The sequence below is a fragment of the Chiloscyllium punctatum genome, chromosome 7 (assembly GCF_047496795.1).
Source record: "Chiloscyllium punctatum isolate Juve2018m chromosome 7, sChiPun1.3, whole genome shotgun sequence".
NCBI classification, from domain to species: Eukaryota; Metazoa; Chordata; class Chondrichthyes; order Orectolobiformes; family Hemiscylliidae; genus Chiloscyllium; species Chiloscyllium punctatum.
In genome coordinates, this window is record NC_092745.1 from 65,569,048 (window position 1) to 65,593,391 (window position 24,344).

General features: G+C 40.2%; 1 protein-coding gene across 3 annotated transcripts in view; it reads right to left on the minus strand.

Annotated features, from left to right (window-relative positions):
- The window catches only part of nek7 (NIMA-related kinase 7), a 198,896-nt gene that overhangs the window by 113,683 nt on the left and 60,869 nt on the right, over nucleotides 1-24,344 (minus strand). For 2 of the 3 annotated variants that reach the window (XM_072573883.1, XM_072573885.1), the window contains exons 2-3: nucleotides 3,707-3,830; nucleotides 1,423-1,512 (exon numbers count right to left, since the gene is read on the minus strand). The exons of the other annotated variant lie outside the window; for it this stretch is intronic. In XM_072573883.1, the coding sequence (XP_072429984.1) occupies nucleotides 1,423-1,485 (63 nt within the window). In that variant the 5' untranslated portion in view covers nucleotides 1,486-1,512; nucleotides 3,707-3,830. The remainder of the gene's footprint in view (nucleotides 1-1,422; nucleotides 1,513-3,706; nucleotides 3,831-24,344) is intronic. 3 annotated transcript variants of the gene reach the window in all.

A 24,344-nucleotide genomic window follows, 5' to 3' on the forward strand; every position in this document is an offset into this window, starting at 1 on the left:
TCAAAACTTTGTTTAGTTTAGGGGAAACACCCACAGCTTAAAGGAACCTTTTGATTTTTGGTTTGGTGGAAGCTGGGTATACGAAATACTTGCTCCAGGAAAAGTAGAGCAGGTTACACTTGCACCAGGTTACAATTATGAAGGAATATCATTTGAAAATTCCAGACCAGAAGTGTTTGGTTAAAACACTGATGGAGTCATTTGATGCATTGCAGAAATTCCCTTCCAGACCCATGACTACCTCCATTTCAAAGGACAAGGACCGCACTTACATGGGACCACCACTACTTGCACATTCCCCTCCAATCTACTCACCATTCTGACTTGTACATGTTTTATCATCCCATCAGTGCAAAATCTTCCAATTCCCTCCCTAATGACATTGTGGATCTACCTACAGTACATCAACTTCAACAGTTCAAGGTGACAACTCATCACCATCTTTACAGGTGCAACTAGGGACAGGCAATAAATGCTAGCCAGTCAATGATGCCCACACAGCATGAATATATTTTAAAAACTGTATTGTAAAAATCCTTCTCTCTAGTAGAGAATCAAGCAGATTCTCATACATTCAATCACTAAGAATGAGGGCTAACAATAACTGAGCAATGCACTGGAGTTAATCAAGTCAAGAGAATAAAGATCCTGAAAACCATTTTACCAGACTAATAAAACAATAAAAAAAAGGTTTCAACTACCACAGACTAAAACAAATTTACAGGTGAATTACATGTTAAAGTGTCAGAATTAGTACGTACTTGTAATTACACTAATTCCATACTGGAGTCAACTCAGTCAAAACTTCATAGAAGGTAAGCATTGCTTTTTATTCATTCCTGGACACAATTTATGCATCACCATTCTGCCCCAATCATTTCTGCTGATGGTGTTTCATCACAAGGCCAAACTCAAGAACCGTCTAGGAAATGTGCAATGTTTTTTTTGGTGAAAATGCACTTGCAATGATTCAGTGTAGTCTTGTCAAAAATTATAAAGCAATAAGCCAACTATGTTTGTAATAACATGCTTAGGTCCTGTCAGCCTTGGGTCAATGATAGCTCTTCCCTTGGTGAGAAAGGTCACAGGCTCAAGTTCCTTATCACAGTCTTGCGCTGTTCCTTCTATGCAATTTTATGGGACAGCAGCATTGTTTTCAAGTGCCAATTTCCAAAAAGGACAAAACTGACGACCCATCAGCTGACTCAGGAAAGCACAGAGGTTTCATATCACTATTAAAAATTAAGCAGGAGAGTTTGACCAGCTATCCTTGTCAATATTTCTCCCATAACCAATATAACTCAACAATACATTATTTGGTAACGACTATCCAGTGTCCTGAAATTAAACATCGTTTATAAACGAAGTTGTTTTTAAAAAAAAACAATGCCAAATATAGTTTTTTTTAAAAAAAAGTTGTACCTGTGACGGAAATGCAGAAACTGCAACATGACCACCAAATTGTTGTGAAGGTTGCTCATCCATAACGTAACAGAAAGAGGATCCTTTTACCTAAGATATTAAAGGGAGCAAGTTTACTAATATAACATCATTACCTTGTCGATTATCCTTCAGTAAATTCATTACATGTGCATTTACATTCACATCACAATATTTGGAATAAAACAGCTCTCTCCTAAAATTATGATTCAATTCCAGTTTTGTTCCTTCATGACTGAATAAAAGTAATCCAGTTATGTACTAGGACAAGCTCACAGCATTGTTTCTGTCTCCGTTTTTATGGGAAGCATGGTGGCTCAGTGGTTAGCACAACGCCAGGGACCCAGACCCAATTCCAGCCTCGAGTGACTGTCTGTGTGGAGTTTGCACATTCTCCCCGTGGGTTTCCTCCGGGAATTCTGGTTTCATCCCACAATACATAGATGTGCAAGTTAGGTGAATTGGTCATGCTAAATTGCCCACAGTGTTCAGGGGTGCGCAGGTTCATTGTATTAGGTAAAAACAATGACTGCAGATGCTGGAAACCAGATTCTGGAGTAGAGTGGTGCTGGAAAAGCACAGCAGTTCAGACAGCATCCGAGGAGCGGGAAAATCGACGTTTCGGGCAAAAGCCCTTCATCAGGAATACAGGCAGAGTGCCTGAAGGGTGGAGAGATAAATGAGAGGAGGATGGGGGTGGGGGCGGGAAGAAAGTAGCAAAGAGTACAATCGGTGGATGGGGGTGGGATGAAGGTGATAGGTCAGAGAGGAGGATGGAGTGATAGGTGGAAAAGAAGATAGGCTGGTAGGACAGGTCACGGGGACGGTGCTGAGTTGGAAGTTTGGAACTGGGGTGAGGTGGGGGAAGGGGAAATGAAGAAACTGTTGAAGTCCACATTGATGCCCTGAGGTTGAAGTGTTCCGAGGCAGAAGATGAGGCGTTCTTCCTCCAGACGTCGGGTGGTGAGGGAGCACCGGTGAAGGAGGCCCACATTGTGATGTTCAGCTGAATGACAAATCTAAGTACATACTCCTCGATATTTCAGTGCCATATTGATGTACCACCTTGAAGGTGCAATTTTACAGATGCAATTCTAAACTTTTTAAATGACACCTTGGCATAATAGCAAACTTGAATTTCACAAAAAATCTAAAGCAATAAATTGATAATTTAAATAAATGTGTAATGATAGGAAATGGCCATTAATAAGTGTCAAGCAGCAGTACTAACAAATAAAATCCCCATTTTTGGCTAATAATAATAAAAATGAGCTGAAGCGCTATAGTGTTGGATCCTAATTCCATGGAGGGAGATTAGGTAAAAGCTGAGCTAACAAGTTGAATTTAACTAACACTAATGTATGCTGACTCTAGAAGCATACATTCAAGAGTTGACCTTGGTGGAATTCATCCAGAAGTGGGGTTCTGAAGCAGGCTACCTTTCAACCTCGATTCCCTGCCTGTTTTATGGATAGGCAAAGGAAACATGGATCTATGACTGGCTCACTTTCAGAGTCCACACAAACACACCATCTCTGTCAGTCACTCATTTGTTCACTCCTTAACTCATGCATTCCTTCACATACACAAGATTACACTCTGTCTTGTACATAACCACACACATGACCACTTATGGGTTGAGGGTGAGGATGGAGAAGGGAAAGAAAAGAAGAGAAAACAATGAGAATGAAAAATTCAAGTTAGGCAGGGAAAGGTGTGAGGCAACTATGTATGGGATCTGTTCAATTGTTGCTCAGGATTTATACTACGTAAGGGTCTTCTATTTCCTGAGTTTATTAAAATTTTATTAATTTTTTTTAAATTAAAAAAACTTTATTAAAATTTTCATTGGAATCCTCTGAAGTCTCTGATTTAAATTGAGGAATTGTAGAGAGATTAGAGGAATTGCCCAGTGGAATCTTCAGTTTCCTAAGCAATTCTTTTGGAATCTGCTACTATGCACAACTCCAATCCATGCTGGCAGAAGGTCTGCCTAGGCAGTGGAAATTTCAGGCCAATATCACTGTGCAATTCAACTTTTGAGAGTAGACATATTCTGATAAATTCGCACTCTATTCCTTCCAATGCCAACATTAGAAGGCAGTTTCAAAAATGCTTTTGTAGAAAAAAAATCATTTTTTTCCCCCCAATCAGTTTAAATTGCAATAACTTGTATATTCATTCCTTTTGGCAGTGTTACAAACACTCTGTTGGATGATACTATATTATCGAAAGATGGCCAACAACTAGAGCTATGAATGCTTACCTCTTCTGGATACTATACTAAATAACTTGAAAGATGAAGATCCCCTACTGTTGATATTCTCTCAGTTGTCACCTCTGCAGATTTGTCTCTTTACATGACGTCTTGATAGAAGACCATCATTCTGCTGTAAACATTGAGATGATAGTACAGATTTCAATTCAGTCATTAGCTCTGCCCACAATTTGAAAAACTTTTTAAAAATACTGTGAATAATTAATGTACTTCATTTCAAAACCTAGTTCTGCAGCACTTGATTTTTCAGCGCGAGAGATACTACCCACCCCCATGTAGTTTTCATGAAATCGTGACAACAATTATGATGCTTTATTTTGCACCAGGGTCTTTAGCTACTATTACCAACCAGTGGCTGATGGGTGATGGACTTATACACTTAGTAAATGACTCATAACTCTAATGTGCAACTCACAACTGGTTCAACACATATCCAGTGAAAGACATAGCATGATGAAGAATGTGATAGAGTAGACTACTGAAGGGTAGTAAAGGATGCTTCCTCCATATCAATCACTCCACAAGTACTTGCAGAACAGGTGAACCAACACCAGCAATCAGCCAAGGAAGATGCAACCAATACATCTCCTTTTTGACTGAGCCACCCAATAATCCTAAGTCTTGTTACTGACCATTGCAGCAAAATGGATGCTTCGATACCAAATGCTAACATAACACAAACATTGTAAATGAAAGTTATCAATCTATCCATGCAATACCACATATGAAATAAAAGACAACTACCTTTGTACATTCTTTGTGACTGTCTGGACTCTCCAATCCCAATGGCTGTGACACGGATGGAGGTAAGCAGCTGACTTGCAATGAGGGAGACTAAAGGTAGCCTTGCAGGACAAATTCACACATCTTAGCACAGAAACATGATACTGTCCCGACCTTTGAGCCATGAGGCCCTGGTTCAAATTCCAGAGGTGTGTCATAACATATCTGAACTGGTCGATTGAAAATGTAGAAAGTCTACATAAAAATGTGGGTGGCAGCAGCCTGGACTGCCTGGCTGACAGGTAACAAGGGAACTGACAGTGTGGGAGGGCAAATGCTGCCCACCTGGAGAGGGAACACCAATTTCATGGTCACTGTTGCCAGTGTCATTCAATCTTAGCTGTATACTGGAGAAAAGACTGCTCTAATATGCAGAGCATTAATATCCCAGCTAGGACAGCCCCAATCTGAACCTGCATGACACGGATTTCAACTTGCAAAAGAGCAGTTTACACTTGCTATACAAGATCAGCTTGTTGCAACGCATCAGTGACAGTTACCACAACAGCATTCGAACATTAAATGGTTTCTGCTTGTACTATAGCAGAAGTAGAGGCACTGGTCTTCATGGATTGCCAACAGAGTGTTCTTCTGAAATAGCAACTATTTCATTAGTGATGATTAGCTGCAACCTCTACACAAAGCCCTGTGCCAAGTTGTTGCTGGTCTCCTCCTTGGGAGAGATCAGATTTTCAGGCAGACAAATCAAAAATTGCAATGAACTGGTTTCTCTTGGTCCTTTTAAGGTCCTCATTTAAATCCTCTTTTACCTATCTCACAGTGGAGAAGATCTGGGAAGAAGTGGAGGAAGAAGTGGAGGCAGTTATTAACTAGGTCCTTGGCCTAGTAATCTTCATGGCTGGTATCGCACTGTATAATTGCGTCAGTTGGTCATAGCCCTCAATGATGGGGCTGAAGGCTGGGGTGAACCTGCATCAGCTATTTCTGCGACCTCACCTGTTGTTAATGCTCTTAGCCTTCAAACTATACAGTTTCAGCAGTGCCACTGGGAGCAACGGCCATTGCTGGGAACCACACACCTGAGTAAATGGGTATCACCTTCCCAACTAGAGAATGCGGTCAAGGATCTCAAGGGATCAACCGTCTGATACTGATGATACTTAGTGAGAACAGAGGACACTTCATTGTGGGAACTACCAGTGTGGAGCACGGAGAGGGATCATGCAATATACAACATGGAACAGAGGACCCACTGGCCACTATTAATATATGAGCAGCTGTGGGGAGAAGCACCAAATTGTCCACTTACACAATATAATTCTTCTATCCCCCACTTTCTCTGCCCCTGGTAAAATGGTATGGAAATAGAAACACAATAGGCAATCTACTTCTTGCCCTTTTATACGCACTCCCCACTGTAATGAGATACAACTCACTTCAAGAAGTGGAGGCAAGCCATGGATGGTGTTAATTTTGTTAAAAGAATAGACAATGAATCAATTTTAGAGTTTCATTTGTGAGCCAAAGGAGTATGGAGATTTGTTTTTTTTTTAAACATGCATTCTCACAAACCTGTAAACGCTAAAGATGACCAGTTCATAGAGTCAGATGTACAGCACGGAAACAGTCTGACTCGTCCAAGCTGACCAGATATCCCAACCCAATCTAGTCCCACCTGCCAGCATTTGGCCTTTATCTGTGCATTAGAAAGGTACAGCAAAACACGGCTCTTGCCTAGCCACAGAAGTTGAGTGACATGCAGAAAGTCTAAACAATCGAAGAGGTCTGGCAATCTATGTACAGGTGTGGCAAAGAGAAAATTGCTGGAAGCAGTTTTTGGGAAACCCATGCATTTGTTCTGAAGATAGTGACTATGATTTTAGTTTGCAATTTATTTCAGCTATCACTGGGATAGACAGCACGTGAAAGGAAACATATCACGTTAATTGCACAGATATTTGTAATTAACAAAATAGGTTTCAACTGTCCTAGCCAAAGGGTAAGCAAGGAGCTTCAATGTAAAGATTGTGATGGCTCTTCACTGACGTTTGGATGTTTTAAGTATTTATTGGAACAAGAGGGATACTGTGAAGTTGAATTCATTTTCCCCAATGTTTGTAATGAAATCTTTCTGACTTCTCATTTTGTCACATGGAATGTAGTTTGTGTTATTTTCTTACGTGACAAATGATTTATTGGGTGTTAAAAGCGTACTGGCAGCTTCTTGTGAATACAACATCAAGTAAACACTACAGTTTTTAAAGAAGTTAGAATCTAACAAGTCAAGTTTCACCCTGGGATCATACCTTTCCAATATTAACATCAACTGAGCTCATAAGAGTAGGTGACTGAGGTGAAGATGCTGAAGACACAAAGTACCATGGAAAGGTAAAGACATTCTCTTTCAACCAGGCCATCTTACCACCTCTACAAGGCATTAACTTGTACCTGCATATAAAGCTGATATCTAAGTGAATCACTTAAAACTGCTATCAAGAGGTTGGAAGTACATGATTGCCCTTACTCCGTTAAAAATGCACCTTTGGTCAGAGACTGCCCATGCACACAGTCACCAAAGCAATGTACAAAATAAGGCAATATCGGTATATCACAAACATGTGGCAACATACTCTCACCTCATAGGTTAACAGTATGATCAAGACATCTTTAAAACAAACTATTTTGTAAACAACAGCTACATTCCAATGGCAAGAGACCAAATAGGACACAAAATTTTACTTAATTTTGAATACTTTCAGCACTTCATACATAACTGTAAGCATATTAAGCACCCAGTCTGGACAGGTTCATTTTCACGGATATGCCTTGTCAAACTCAGGCAGAGGGCAGGCAAAGTAGTATTGCATGTTGCAATGTGAAGGTGAACTATTTTTCTGCTAGCAGTTAACTGACAAACCTAATCTTAAAAATATTTATCCAAAAAAAAACTAAATTTCAACAGGAGGGCAGGCAGTGCTCTTCTCCAAAGATTTGCATACCCTTAGCATGAACTGCAATGGAGTCATGAGTGGCGTACACAGCATCAGCCTGAACATTTCATAACCTTATAGTCTGAGCATATCCACTGAACTCTTTTGATAAGAGTAAAATTGCACTGCTATTTGAATTCAATCCTTGTGCATTGGGAATGAGCTGCACATGACACATATATTGCTCGCTCCATGTCAAAACTCATTTCCTGCATTACAGCATATCAAGCCATCCATGCTCATTTTCATTGTCTCCCAGAACATGGTCAACTGTGAACCAAAAAGAATACAGCCATTGACTTGTGACTGGAAATGTTATGCTCCATTATATTAATCAAATTTGCAAATGCTTTTGATACTTTGAAATTAAATTCCATAATTCCATTTTTTTCTAGAACATCAGAAACAAATTATCACGGAGTAAGTAACATCTCTGAAAAAAATGCCCTTCTCACTGACCAATATAAACTGACTAAATACACCAAATAGGCAAAAGACTATATTGAACACCTGTATTCACAAAATGTAGCCAAAACAGTCCAGTTAATAATTCTTCACCTTTGTTGCAAGATTACCATTGTTCTCATGTGCAGACGAAGATCAACGTTGTTCAGATGCAGTAATATATCTTGACTCTGCCCCTACATATTGGGCAGAATTTTTTTCCCTGCCCCGATCTCCCACCTCCTCCTGCACTCATTGAGTATGGACTTGGTGAGGACCATCTATTTGAAATGTAGGATGATTCTGAGTGAAGATCTCATCATCTTCTGATCTATGTTTGGTTAAATCCAGGCCAGAAGGGCTTACATGCTGTCATCCCACCCAAACACCAACTAAGGCCCTCAAGGTGACAACTAATGACCACTTACGGGTCTCTTCTTACCATTACTGGTTAACGGACATGCCATGCAGGCAGCTTTGCCTGCACCCTAGTTGGCAATGGGTGTGATCCCTCACTGATCAAGGGACCTGGCTTCAGAAAAGCAGAGGCTGCTCAGAGCCAGCTCCCTTTCTCTTTCTCTGACTCTACTCACCGGTATTGCTTGAGCTTGAAGGTTGAGTAGTACGAAAGTGCAATAGGCTAGTCAACTGAAAGTTTGTGTCGGCATGCATCCTTCTCCCCCCATCACTCAAGGAAATATTTTGACCCTTTATATTCATCTATCTATCCAAACTGATTTCTCATGCTGACATTGTTTCTACTGTTTACAATGGAAGTAAATCCAAATGCTCGTAACTCAAATTTCTGTTGACCTTCATTCGTGTACACCTGAATTAAAATTGCATTGAATTTAAATTATCCACGTGCAATTCAAGGCAAGTTATGAAAACATGTCTTTAAATGGTACAAATCCCAACTCAAATGGGAACTTGAAAAATGTAGAGATGCAAAATTTGAGCACAACATAGAAGCAAAATGAACTTAACTATGACACAAGAGATTTTATCATTCTCACATTGGACTGAGAAGCCAATGGACAGTCGAGAATAAGGAAAACCCAACAATTGGAATGTATGTTTGAACATTTCTAACATCAGGTGAGAAACCTCCCCAAAGGATAATCTTAATTTATTTTCTTCCCAGTTATGGGAGGTGAGGTGGTGGTGGTGGCGGGGGGGGGGGGGGGGGTCTTCTTCCATTTATAATTCAATTAAGAACCAACAAATGTCTGTAAATTTGAACATCTCACATCAGACACTTTCCAGGTTTTCATACAATTGAATAAGATTATTTAACACATTTTACAGATTCACCTGATGTCTAATCCATAACTCTCCAGACTGGCCTCACTGTTATTCTATTAAGTACTTAAATGTCAAAGTGATTTACAGTGAATGATCTCATCACAAAACAGCTCAAATATATCTATATATCTATTTGAATGTGAATTCAAATTATCCAGGATTTTATAAATTATGTCTCAATTTGCAGGACGAAATGGGGGGGGGGGGGGGGGGGGCGCATTATTTTTGAACAATCGGGAGATGTCTGAAGGATAAAAGAGGACATTTTGTACTTGTTCTTGTTGGACATGTTTGCTTGTTGCCCAGTCAGTGAGCATCATTTGACTTTGACAAGGTATTCACAGCACAGTAAAAAATGATAACTGAGCATATGTCCCCTCAATACTGTATTAATAAAGATTGTTGGCTACATTTAAACAGAAAGAGTCAACAGTCGATTCGCCTAGGAAAAGCAGCATGACAGCAAAATAAAAACAAATTCAGTAAGTTCGCGCTCATAAGGTGCAGGGTTATCAGGTGATTTTATCAAATTGAACTCAGAGCTGAGATCAACTGGAGAGTCATAGAGATGTACAGCATGGAATCAGACCTTTTGGTCCAACTTGTCCATGCTGACCAGATATCCTAAATTAATGTTGTGGTTCTGTTCGCTGAGCTGGGAATTTGTGATGCAGACGTTTCGTCCCCTGTCTAGGTGACATCCTCAGTGCTTGGGAGCCTCCTGTGAAGCGCTTCTGTGAGGTTTCCTCCAGCATTTATAGCGATTTGTACCTGCTGCTTCCGGAGGAACCATCACAGAAGCGCTTCACAGGAGGCTCCCAAGCACTGAGGATGTCACCTCGACAGGGGACAAACGTCTGCAACACAAATTCCCAGCTCGGCAAACAGAACCACAACAACGAGCACCCGAGCTACAAATCTTCTCCCAAACTTTGAACATCCTAAATTAATCTAGTTCCATCTGCCAGCACCTGGCCCATCTCCCTCTAAACCCTTCCTATTCATATACCCATCCCAATGCCTTTTAAATGTAATTTTACCAGCCTCCATCACTTCCTTTGGCTCTCGTTTCATACACACATCACCCTCTGTGAAACAGTTTGCCCTCAGGTCCCTTTTATATCCCTCACCTTAAACTATGAGGTCTTTTCAACCTCCCAATCTGGGGAAAAGACCTTGGCTATTCACCCTATCCATGTCCCTCATAATTTAATAAATCTCTATAAAGGTCACCCCTCAGCCTCCGACACTCCAGGGAAAACAGCCCCAGCCTATTCAGCCTCTCCAAGTAGCTCAAACCCTCCAAGCCTGGCAACATCCTTGTAAATCTTTTCTGAACCCTTTCAAGTTTCAGAACATCCTTCTGAGAAAGTGTATAAGGTATGAGCAGATAGGGAAAGAGTTTAGTTTAGGCTTTCAAAGTTTGGTAGAAGATTTGTAGCTCGGGTGCTCGTTGTTGTGGTTCTGTTCGCCGAGCTGGTAACTTGTCTTGCAAACGTTTCGTCTCCTGTCTAGGTGACATCCTCAGTGCTTGGGAGCCTCCTGTGAAGCGCTTCTGTGCTGTTTCCTCCGGCATTTATAGTGGCCTGTCTCTGCCGCTTCCGGTTGTCAGTTCCAGCTGTCCGCTGTAGTGGCCGGTATATTGGGTCCAGGTCAATGTGTTTGTTGATAGAGTCTGTGGATGAGTGCCATGCCTCTAGGAACTCCCTGGCTGTTCTCTGTTTGGCTTGCCCTATAATGGTAGTGTTGTCCCAGTCGAATTCATGTTGCTTGTCGTCTGTGTGTGTGGCTACTAAGGATAACTGGTCGTGTCGTTTCGTGACTAGTTGGCATTTGTGTATACGGATCGTTAACTGTCTTCCTGTTTGTCCGATGTAGTGTTTTCTGCAGTCCTTGCATGGGATTTTGTACACTACATTAGTTTTGTTCATGTTGGGTATCGGGTCCTTCGTTCTGGTGAGTTGTTGTCTGAGCGTGGCTGTTGGTTTGTGTGCTGTGATTAGTCCTAGTGGTCGCAGTAGTCTGGCTGTCAGTTCAGAAATGCTCCTGATGTATGGTAGTGTGGCTAGTCCTTTGGGTTGCGGCATCTCCTTGTTCCGTTGTCTCTCCCTTAGGCATCTGTTGAAATTGCGAGGGTATCCGTTTTTGGCGAATACTTTGTACAGGTGTTCCTCTTCCTTTTTTTGTAGTTCTGGTGTGCTGCAATGTGTTGTGGCCCTTTTGAATAGTGTCCTGATGCAACTTCGTTTGTGTGTGTTGGGGTGGTTTCTTTCATAGTTTAGGACTTGGTCTGTGTGTGTGGCTTTCCTGTAAACCTTTGTGGTGAATTCTCCGTTCGGTGTTCTCTGTACCATCACGTCTAGGAATGGGAGTTGGTTGTCCTTTTCTTCCTCTCTAGTGAATCGGATTCCTGTGAGTGTGGTGTTGATGATCTGGTGTGTGTTCTCTATTTCTGTGATTTTAATTATTACAAAGGTGTCATCCACGTATCTGACCCAGAGTTTGGGTTGAAGTTGTGGTAAGACTGTTTGTTCTAACCTTTGCATTACTGCTTCTGCTATGAGTCCAGAGATCAGTGAGCCCATGGGTGTTCCATTGATTTGTTCGTATATTTGGTTATTGAATGTGAAGTGTGTTGTGAGGCACAAGTCCAGTAGTTTAAGTATGCCGTCTTTGTTGATAGGTTCAACGTCCTGTTATTTGTTATGTCTGTCCAGCAGGTTGGCTATTGTTTCTTTGGCTAGTGTTTTGTCGATGGAGGTGAACAGTGCCGTTACATCGAATGAGACCATAGTTTCTTCCTTGTCTATGTGTCTATTTCTGATGATGTCCAAGAATTCCTGTGTTGATTGTATAGATTGTCTGGATCCGCTGATCAGGTATTTCAGTTTCTATCAACAAACACATCGACCTGGACCCAATATACCGGCCACTACAGTGGACAGCTCGAACTGACAACCGGAAGCGGCAGAGACAGGCCACTATAAATACCGGAGAAAACAGCACAGAAGCGCTTCACAGAAGGCTCCCAAGCACTGAGGATGTCACCTGGACAGGGGACGAAACGTTTGCAAGACAAATTACCAGCTCGGCGAACAGAACCATAAGTTTAGGCTTGCTTGACAAAGGCTCAGCTAGCGTGGGTTTGACCAGATAGAACTTGCAGTAAACAATGAGGTGCAAGGGTAGTGATTTAACAAGGTAAAGAACATTCACTGTGTAATGCCAGTTAATAAGGTAAAAAACACCCATTGTGTCGTGCCAGATGGCTTAATCTTTACCGTTGATGCTCGCTGATGGTAACGGTCACCCAATTAATACAGACATTGCTTTATATGGATGCTGCTCCCTGTAAGTGACAATATAATTCCGTAAGAATCTGCTGTTTGAAAGACAGAGAACTCATGTCTTTGTGTACGTGGGCGATCACTTTCTCTCTGTCCATGGCTTGGAATAAAAAGGTAAAGACGGTACAGACATACTGCGTTTCTGACTGCTTGCTTCGACTGATAAGGGGATACAGAAACGGGACGACATTTCCTATAGGAGGGAGACCAGAATTACATGCAGTATTCCAAAACTGGTCTAACCAATATCCTATACAGCTGCAACATGACCTCCCAACACCTATACTCAATGCACTGACCTACAAAGGCAAAAGGTACCAAATGCCTTCTTCACTATTTTGTCTACCTGCGAAACTACTTTTCAAGAACTATTCACCTGCTCTCCAAGGTCTCTTTGTTCAGCAACACTCCCCAGAACCTTCCCGTTATGTGTACAAGTCCTGCCCTGATTTGCTTTTCCAAAATACAGCACCTCACATTTATCTAAATTCAATTCCATCTACCACACCTCAGCCAATTCACCCATCTGATCAAGATCCCATGTTACTGAGGTAATGTTCTTCGTTGTCCACTACACCTCCAAGTTTGGTGTCAGATGCAAACTTACTAACCATACCTCCAATGTTCACAGCCAAATCATTTACATAATTGACAAAACTCAGTAGACCTAGCACCAATCCTTGGGGCACACAGCTGGTCACAAGCCTCCAGTCTAAAGAGCAACCCTCCACTACCAGCCTCTGTTTTCTACCTTTGAGCCAATTCTATTTTGAAATGACTAGCTCTCCCAGTATCCATGTGATCTAACCTTGCGAACCTGTCTATCTTGTTGAAACTTGTTGAACGCCTTCTTGGAGTCCATATAGATCACATCCACTGCTCTGTCCTCATCAATCCTCTTTGGTAATTCATTAATAAACTCAATCAAGTTAGTGAGACATGATTTCCCATGCACAAAGCCATGTTGACTATCCCGAATCAGTTCTTGCCTTTCCAAATACATGTAAATCCAGTCCTTTAGGATTCCCTCCAACAATTTGCCCACCATTGATGTCAGGCTCACCCATCTATATTGCCTTGGCTTTTCCTTACCACCTTTCTTAAACAGTGGCACCACATTAGCCAACCTCTAGTCTTCTAGCATCTCACCTATGGCTATCGATGATGCAAATATCTCAGTACAGAGCCCAGCAATCACTTCCCTCGCTTTTCACAGAGTCCGAGGGAATACTCGCGGTGGTCCTGGGGATTTAGTCATCTTTATGCATTTTAAGACATCCATTTAAGACATTTTAAGACTTCTCGGTAATATGGACATTTTTCAAAATTTCGCTATTTATTTCCCTAAACTCGCAATCTTCCAAATTGTTCTCCACAGTAAATACTAGTGCAAAACATTCATTTAGTATCTCCCCTATCTCCTATGGCTCAAGGGGCCCTATTTTCTCCCTTGTTATTCTTCTGTCCTTAATGTATTTGTAGAATCCCTTACTACTTTTTTAAACTTCCTTCAGTGATGTATAACTTTGTTTTACTTTCCGCTGCACATCTCAGAATGGACACTTATTTCACTTTCAAAAAAATGAGAGGCGGACTGAAGTTTATTCTCCTCCACTACTAGCTTCTCTCCACGTCTATTTTCCCCAATAAAACAAAAACAGTAAAACTTTAAACCTGCTTGAAAAGAACATTTTAGTATCCAAGATTAATAATTTTGCCATCTGCTAAAATGCATGCTCTGTACTGGCTGGGCGTAAGAAATTAATTAATTGTTTTTTGTCAAATGTTTACAGTTTTCTGAAAATACATTACTTGCTACAAAATAAACATTGAACTAATAACAGCTTCTAAATAATTTACATGGTTTGTGTGTTTTGGAAATATTAGTTTGAAGCACACAATACAAAGCATTGTGCCACAATCTATTTGTTTCCAAATGTCAAAACATGAAACAACACGCTCTGCAGTAACATGAGGCAATCCCCAGGTTGCAAATGGGTTCCAGTTGTAAGTCTGTTTGCAAGTTGATTTATATACAAGTTGGAACAGAATGCAGGAAAATATAAAATAGCCGTTCTTAAATACAGGAAAAGTTTGTATGTTGGACATTTAAAATTACACCAGTATGGTATCTTGTTCATAAGTGAGATCCCTGTCATGCAATACAGTACGCTTTGTTAGTTAAAAAGCAAAGTTGTCGACAGGGCCCTCAACCACATCCAATCCATCACCTGTATTTCCGCCTTGCCCCTTTCCATCACTCACAACAGCATGTTTGGGTTCCACTTGTCCTCACTTTTCATCCCACGAGCCTCAGCATTCAAAGGATCATTCACTGACATTTCAGACAACTCCAACAGAATGCCACCACCAAACACATCTTCCCCTCATGCCTCCGTCTGCATTTCACAGAGAGCATTTCCTCTGGGAAAACCTAGTCCTTTCCTAGACCACTAACACACATACTCAGACTTCCACCCCCTATCCCACCCAACCCCAATGTCACCTTCCCATGTAACTGCAGAATGTGCAGCATCCACCCCTTCACCTCCTCCCTGCTCACCATCGAAGAGCCGAAACTTTCTTTCCAGGTGAAGCTGCATTTCACCTGTACATCCTCCAATCAGGTGTATTGCATTCGCTGTACCCAATGTGGCTGACTCTACTTTGGAGAAACTAAATGCAGGCCGGTGAGCATTTTGCAAAACACCTTCTGTTCGTGCACAAGCATGATTCTGACCTTTTTGTAGCTGATCATTTTAACACAGCATCCTGCTTGCATGCCACTTGTCTGTCCTTTGCATGCTGCAATGCTCCAGCAAATCACAGTGCAAACATCTCATCTTCAGACTAGGCACTTTACAACCTTCTGGATATTGAGTGTTCAACACCTTCAGACTGCGGACCCATTCCCATTCCTTCCCTTTCTTTTAGGTTTACTTGTTGCATTCTCTGTCTCCCCTCCCCCCCACACTGCAGTGGGACTATCTGTTCCTTCCAGTCTGGCAGTAAGACACATAATTTTTCTGCCATTCTCACATTCCAATCGCTTCATTTCCACGATCGACAACCTTTCTTCCCCCAGTTCTCTACCCCACCACCATTGTACATATGCTGCCCCTTCCATACTTTACATCAGCTGATGAAGAGTCACCTAGACTCGAAACATTAGCTTACTCTCTCTCAATGGATGCTGCCTGACCTGCTGTGGTTTCCAACATTTTTTGTTTTCAGTGGCAATATTAATAATAAGGCTCCCCATTATTTTGTAATTCTTTGTTTTCATCTTAAGCCTGTAACTCCCAACATCCAGTTTCATTCCTCTAATGCTTAGAAATTAGTTTTTTTTTCCATTTGTATTAAAAGCAAGTATAAATCAACCAATCACATATTTAAATCAGTTCCAATGCTGTTCTCGGTTCCAAATTTTATACAGTTAAAGGGTTCTTGTGACACAGTGGTAGTGTCCCTACCTCTGGTCCAGAAGGCTGATGCTCAAGTTCCACCAGCTCCAGATGAGCATCAAAATGTATTTGGTCAGGTTAATTAAAAATGAGAGAAATTACAATATTCCATTCAAAAAATACATACACAAGTTGTTCCTCATGCATCTCATTTAATAGGGAGCTTGTTTCAGCACCGCAAATGAAAATTACAATCAAGAAAATAAAAATAATGATTTGAAGAAGTTGTATTTATAATATTGTATATCAGATATTGACAGTGGAAAAATGAAAAAAATCCATATTCTAGAATAGATTAAATGTTCAACTTTTACAAGTTAAAATAATTCAAGAGAACTTCAGAAAAAGATTACTTTTTGCAGTTGTTTCAATAACACAGCTGTTTTCTCCTGGGAGCAGCATTTTTTCAAGTAATACTGGGTTTAGGCACACACATTATACTTCTCTCAATAATTCTGCAATAATAACTACATGTTCATGAGTCAATAGTATTTTAGAACTCTATGCAAGCAATTTATATAATTCATGAAATGTATTTGCATCTTAAACATGCAGCATCAGTCAACCTTTTTGGAGATGCAATCGGGATTAATGTTCAAATTTATAAAAATGTTGCTGGATCTCACAATCGCTTCAACTTCACCAAAATCCCAAAAGATAAGCAACTCAACAACAACTGAGTTAGAATGCAATTAGTCCCACTCCCCCTATCTTTTTTTTTGCAAATAACCTTTAAATATTTCCTTTTCAAGCTCTATCCAGTAGATCACTGGTTTTGCCAATTATGATAAATCCATATCCACTGATTACAAACCCTTTGAACAGTGGAACCAACTTCTGCAATCAAAGCCTTCATAATTTTAAGTAAATTAACTTATCAACCATCTGTGTCAAAAACCAAGTCTGGCACTCCACTTAATAATAAGGAAACACTGTTGAATTGCTGTCTTTCTGATGAGACAAATTAAGTCCCCTACCTGATTGAAGAAAGAAAATAACCCACAGTATGATCGTGAAGCAAAACAGGAATTTATTGCCAATAGCTCATCAATATCTCTTCCTCAATCAGACTATCTAGTCATTTTTATGCTGCTGTTTGTGGATGATGTTGTGGGCAAATTGGTTGCCATGTTTCTTTCATTTTAGTGATGACTCAGCAAAAACTGGCCACAAAAGTTTGCAATGTCCAGCATTCGCTTTTTTTTTTGCCTTCTCTGGAATAAACTGAAGAAGAGCCTCTTCAGTCTCACCATTTAAATAAAGTCCCGTAACACTGGTACGATTCGAGCAAAACTCCTCGGAACTGTCTCTAAACACTGGCTAATGATTAATAGCCTGATATGGCTACAATACTCCACCTGAGGCCAAAACAATGGTTAATAACTTAACATTACCTCCCTGTTGTCCTTTGAATACTGCCATAAGATCTTATACATGTCAACTATAACAGCTTGTTACCATATCCAACTTGCACAATTTATATTATTTCAGGCACATAAAATGGCTTTCAAGTCTGTGATCTTTCATGAGAACTGGTAAAAGTCAAGGAAAATGGGATTGACAAAATATTGGAACAAGAGGAGACAAGAGAGGTAATGATGTTAAGAGAGAAGATGCGTAAAAGGATGCAGCAAATTTTACCTACTGTATATGGATTGTAGGAACACATTTGAGAAGGCCGGTTGACAAAATTAAAATTCATGGAGAGAAACTATGTGTCAGCTTCAATTAAAAAATGGCTGAAGGTCTTACGACGAGTCATGGTAAATATTTTATTTCAGAATGAAGGATGATGGTTGTTTGTCTAAGATTCTGTTCTAGGATCACTTATTTATGTGGATCACCTGTACAATTCCATCTTCTCATCACCCTCTGTGCAAAGGCTTTCCCCCCCCATCTTCTGACATTTATGTGGTCCAGCTGCCATCTTTCTTCCTATTTTGGAATCCTTCCTTGTCTTGAAAGCAGTTATCTGAATTATAGCCATATGAATCTTAGCTCTGGTGAAAGGATCCTTTTAACAAACCCATAATTGGTGAAATCCTGTAATTAAGTGCACAGGCACGGATGAGGTCTTCAATAAGAAACAAAGAGGAGCATTGAAAATGTTGGGCAATATTAGAAATGCAAACAGGACCTCTTGGTGATGAGTGGACGGATCTGTGGTCAGAAGTTCATCACACCATCAATGAAACATTAAGGTTGTAAACAGTCTAGTTCAGCCAAGTTTCTAAGGGAAAGGACAGAAACAGCAGCTTGGTTTGTGACAGGGACTGAAGAATCTGGGTTCAATCTCAATCTAAAAGAAATTTCTACTTATCCAGTGTTCAATCACCAGTGTATGAAATTGAAGACAGTAAAGAGGCCTATAAAGAGGGATGAGGTAGGTGGTTATTTATGTGGAACCCGATATGGTTTTAGATCGGATCATGAACAGGAGCATGCAGATGAGGAATACAATGCGCCCAAGGATAGGCTCTTGAAAGCCTCTCAGATGTTGGTACAAGAATCAATACAGTAGCAATTAGATAAACAATGAAATCAGGTAATTTGGTCTTATGCAACAGAATGAATGAAGAAAGAGGTTGAATGAGACGGAGCAATTGAACTAATCAAAAACTTCATAGGCTGAGACTCAAGATGAGCAGTGAAAGATCGTAACATTGTTAGCAGCCATCTTAGTAATGTAGGGCAGGGTGAATATTTGATTGCAGTGAATATATCATGGAATTTTAGGAAGGAGTTGACAAGATTGCATTAACTTGAAAGAAAAGGGAGGTTAAAGATGCTGTGGTCTACTTCCAAGAAATGAAGGACATTGTCACCCAGATGGAACACAATGGCATATTTGAAGGGGAGGAGAGCAGCATCTGAACAAAGGGGAAGTTCAATAATATAATCTAACATGGCTTTCAAGGCAGCAGTTGGGTGGTGTAGAATTTTAGTAAAAACCAGGGCAAGAGAAAGAAGAGGAGTCTGAATCAAAACACACACTCAGTAAAAGAGTAGGGGGTCTGGGGGCACAATGGTAGTATCACGGTCCATGGACCAGGAAGTCCAGGTTCAAGTAACGCCCTCAGGATATGATTCTTATAGGAGGTGTGTCATGACATGTCCAAATTGGCTGATTAATAAAAAAGCACAGCACATATCAACAACAAAAATATTCTTTTGATGAGAATAACCACATGATTTCTGTCCTTCAAGCAGGGACACAATTTTAGTTGATACTAATGACAATTATTGGCACAGAATTATTCAACATATGTGAATTCAGAATTTATAACACTGATTAAATCCTGTCATTGCACTGGTTAAAACATTACACACAAAAGGAAATGTACATCCATTCACATTTTGCAACAATTCAACAGGCAACAAAACAATATATAATGAAAAATCCAAGCAAGATTCATACAATTTTACAAGTTTCTTCCTATTAGGTCTTTAAAATGGTCAAACAGTCATACAAAGTGGCTCCCCAGAGTCAAATAATTAATTTCTTGGTTTTCAGCTGGTTTTGAGATTAGCACATCTCAGGAAGAAATCACAAGAGACCATGAAAAACTAAATGAACATTTCCAATAGTAAACAGAAACTCCTTAGCAATAGTTCCCCTGGATGAGTGGATTGCACTTCCAAGCTCAACACAATCCGAAAATGACAGCTCATCCCAAGTTAATGGCTGACAGCTAAAAGCTAATTGTGGACGACACCATTGTAATCATTAAAAACACAGAAAGAGAGAACACACACCGGAAAAAGACAACCAACTTCCATTCCCAGACGTGATGGTACAGAGAACACCTAACAGAGAATTCACCACAAAGGTATACAGGAAAGCCACACACACAGACCAAGTCCTGAATTACGAAAGCAACCACCCCAAAACATACAAAAGAAGTTGCATCAAGACACTATTCAAAAGGGCCACAACACACTGCAGTACACCAGAACTGCAAAAAGAGGAAGAGGAACACCTATACAAGATATTCGCCAAAAACGGATACCCACGCAATTTCATCAACAGATGCCTAAGGGAAAGACAACGGAACGAGGACATGCCACAACCCAAAGGACTAGCCACGTTACCATACATCAAGAACATTTCCGAACTGACGGCCAGACTACTGCGACCACTAGGACTCATAACAGCACACAAACCAACAGCCACTCTCAGACAACAACTCACCAGAATGAAGGACCCGATATCCAGCATGAGCAAAACCAATGTAGTGTACAAAATCCCATGCAAGGACTGCACAAAACACTACATAGGACAAACAGGAAGACAGCTAACGATCCGCATCCATGAACACCAACTAGCCACGAAACGACACGACCAGCTATCCTTAGTAGCCACACACGTAGATGACAAGCAACATGAATTCGACTGGGACAACACTACTATTATAGGACAAGCCAAACAGAGAACAGCCAGGGAATTCCTAGAGGCATGGCACTCATCCACAGATTCAATCAATAAGCACATCGACATGGACCCAATATACCGACCACTGCAACGGACAGCTGGAACTGAAAACCAGAAGCGGCAGATTCAAACCACTACAAATGCCGGAGGAAAGATCACAGAAGCGCTTCACAGGAGGCTCCCAAGCACTGAGGATGTCACCTAGACAGGGGACGAAACGTCTGCAACACAAATTCCCAGCTCGGCGAACAGAACCACAACAAAAGCTAATTGTCTCCATTGAAAGGTAACCCAATGCATCAACTTGGAAGTATGATTAACTATTTTAAATTTTCATCTGTACAAGACAGGCTGTGTGCCACCTTTTTTTTTAAACAAAAGCTCCCCGGCAGGAATGCAGAGACACCAATAGACAGGTGGTTTTCAAAGCAAGAAAACAGGAAAGTAAACCACACTGAAAGATCATTGTACTGACCCACATGACCTAGGACCACAAATTGCAAATTTAAAAAAGCAAAATCAAAGGAGTTCTCACTCCATCCAACCCTGGCAGCAACCACCAACTTTGTCACTACTGCAGCTGCTGAAACAGATTTGACGTTTCAACTTTGACTTCAGACAGAAATATCTTCAAGCAAGTAGGCCTGAAATGATCTCAAATATGAAAGTAACATCAGGCTGTAAGTATCTTTCAGTGTCACATAGTTCAATTACAGATACAAAAGACTTAAACTGAAAACTTCATTGTTTTATTTTCTACTATCAACCTAAACTTTTTAACTTGTTTAAAGACTAAAGCTTTTGCTGGTTATTTTAAAATTGAAGCAGAAACTAAAAGGGTGCCAACAAGCCATAAAAAGTTTCAGTGAAAGTGAACTTGTTCGCTTTGGCAGGAAGAAAAGAGGGACCAGTAGTGTATCAGTTGATCAAGAGGTCCACATAATATAAAATATACACAAAATAATGGAAACTTTATACACATCATTTTTATCCTTGATTTACAGGACAAATCACTTTGTGCGAAATAATATCTCTCAAACTTGACTAGGTTTTGTTTTTGAGGACGTGACCAAAAAGATAGATGAGGGCTGAGAAGCAGACATTGTCTGAATGGACTACGTTTAAGCCTTTGACAAGTTTTACACAGTAGACTGATTAGTAAAATTAGATCACACGGGATTCAGGGATCTAACTGGATACAAAATTGGTTTGAAGGTCGGAAACAGAGTGGTGGGAGAGGGTTGTTTTTCCAGACTGGAAGCTTGTATCCAGTGGTGATCCACAGGGGTCTACTGTTGCTTGTCATTTATACAAATGATTTGGTTGGGAATTTAGGAGGCATGGATACTAAGTTTGTGGGTGACACCAAAATTGGTGCTGTAGTGAACAATGAAGAAGGTGATCTAAGATTACAAAGGGATCTTGATGTGCGGGCCAAAGCGTGACAGATAGACTTTGATTTGGATAAATGCGAGTTATTGCATTTTGTTAAGATGAACAAGGACAAGATTTATAAAGTTAATAAGGACCTCGGGTAGTATTGTCGAACAGAGAGACCTTGGGGTTCAGGTACAGTTCTTTGAAATTTGCATCACAGGTTGATCGGACGGTGAAGGCAGCATTTACCATTCTTGCCTTCATTGCTTAGTATAGGAGTTGGGACATCATGTTGAGGTTGTACAGGACATTGGTAAGGCCATTTTTGGAGTACTGTGTACAGTTCTGGTGGCTATGGGAAGGATATTGTTAAATTGGAGCAGGTTCAGATGAGATTTGCCAGGATGTTGCCAGGACTGGAGAGTTGGAGTTATAAGGAGAGGCTGGATAGGGACATTTTTCACTGGAGCCTAGGAGGTTGAGGACTGACCTTGTAGTGGTTTACAAAACCATGAGGGGCAAAGATAAGATGAATAGCAAAGGTCTTTTCCCTTTGGTAAGGGAGTTCAAGACTAGAAGGCAAAGTTAAGAGGAGACAGACTTAAAAGGGACTGGAGTCAAATAGAGGGTGGTTCAAATGTGGAACGAACTGCCAGATAAAGTGGTAGATGTTACAACATTTCAAAAGAGGTTTGGACAGGTGCATGAACAGGAAAGGTTTAGAGGTACATGGACCAAACACAGGCAATGCTGTACAACTCTTTAACGATGCTTTAAATAAAGCTTATCAGCAGACAGCCTTCTCATTAGTACCATCAACTGACTACTTGTTCATTGTTGAGATTGTGATAATAGCAAACTTCCAGTATTTGTGGGATATAATTTTTGCTGGTTTATCGAGCGTGCCAGTTCATTAGGTGCTGGTTAAAACAAAGTTTGCTATATTACTTAAATGAAGACAGACTGCAGAGTGCTGCAATGTGGAAGGATCTGGGTTTCCTTGGACATGATTCACAGGAAGTTACCGCATAGGAACAGTGTTTTGGAAGGGAAATGCACTTAACACAAATTGGATGGATTAGAAAAATTGGATGGTGGGTGTAGTCTTGCTACAGCCATACAGGTCATTGACTTGGAAACAGAGTACAGTTTTGGTCTCCTTGTATAAGGAAGAATACTTGCATCAAAAGCAGTTCGGAAGGCATAAATTGCTGATTTCTGGGAAAAAGGGGTTATGTCATCAGGTGAAGAATGTAGGGCATATATTTACTGGAGTTTAGAAGAATAGGCGATGATCTTTTTAAAGTATTTTGAGATGACTTTACAGGGTGAATAGTGAGACAATGTTTTCCCTCATGAGATATCCAGAACTAGGATGTAGAGGTTAAACATAAAGAGATGCAGTGGTAGTATCCCTAGCTCTAAGCCAGGAGACATGGGTTCAAGTCTCACCTGCTTTTTAAAGTGCGAGATAACATCTCTGCACAGTCTGATATGGAAAATATCTAAAAGAAATTGCCAAATTAAATCAGAGGATAAATTTCTTATGAAGCTGGTTAGTCTTTAGATTTCCCTGGCCCAGAAAGTAATGAAGGCAGATTCATTGAAGATGTTCAAGGATAATGAGATTAAGTTTTTTTTTAAATCAATATGAGAGTTGACGGTACAACTAAATCTGCCATATCACTGGATGGCAAAGCAGGTTTGATGGGTTGAATGGCCTACTTCTACTATTTCTCCGTTATGTAGCTTTGCAATTAAGATAGTAAGACTCAGTAGGTTTTCTAACAACCAAAATGTATTTCTTATCAAGCAAAAATGAAAAGGTTATAAAATCAAAGCACTATCTTAAAGTCATCTATGGAAACTCAATCATCACAAACAACACCATAAAAATGAATAAAACAGTAAATCCATTCATAAAAAGAATCATCATAATCAAGCATCATTCTTCAATGATTATGAAAGAAAGCAATGATTGTGAAATATGGTCGTGCCATCTTAACTGAATTATTGCAATTGGCATTTGTCTTTAAGTTAGTTATAGCTGTCTATGTTTTGCAATTACCATCATGCAATAATTTACATGGTCGTCAATTATATGTAAGAAAAATCTGAAAATATCCAAATCAATGTGGTGAACACAACTTCCTTTTACAGCACTCTGTCAGAATTTCCACAGTGCACATAATTTTTATTTCATCATCATTTGAATTCACAATGCTCTAGTCTTCTCCCACCTTCTTGGCTTTTTTGCAGAAACATTACAACAAATCAAAAACAGTCTATTCAAAATTTCAAACAAATAATTTGCGATAATAATCAAAAGCAATTTCTCATGATTCTGCACAAGGATGTGAAGAAAACAAATGTTCCAAACATACTAACAAAGAGTTAAAATTTAATATTTGTCATGCTTCTTAGAAACAGAAAGCATGCCTTTGTGTGCAAAACTGTTTGAGGTGATATCTAACACTGAACAAATGGGGAGAGGGAGGCAGTTAATGAGAAAGCAAGATTTTC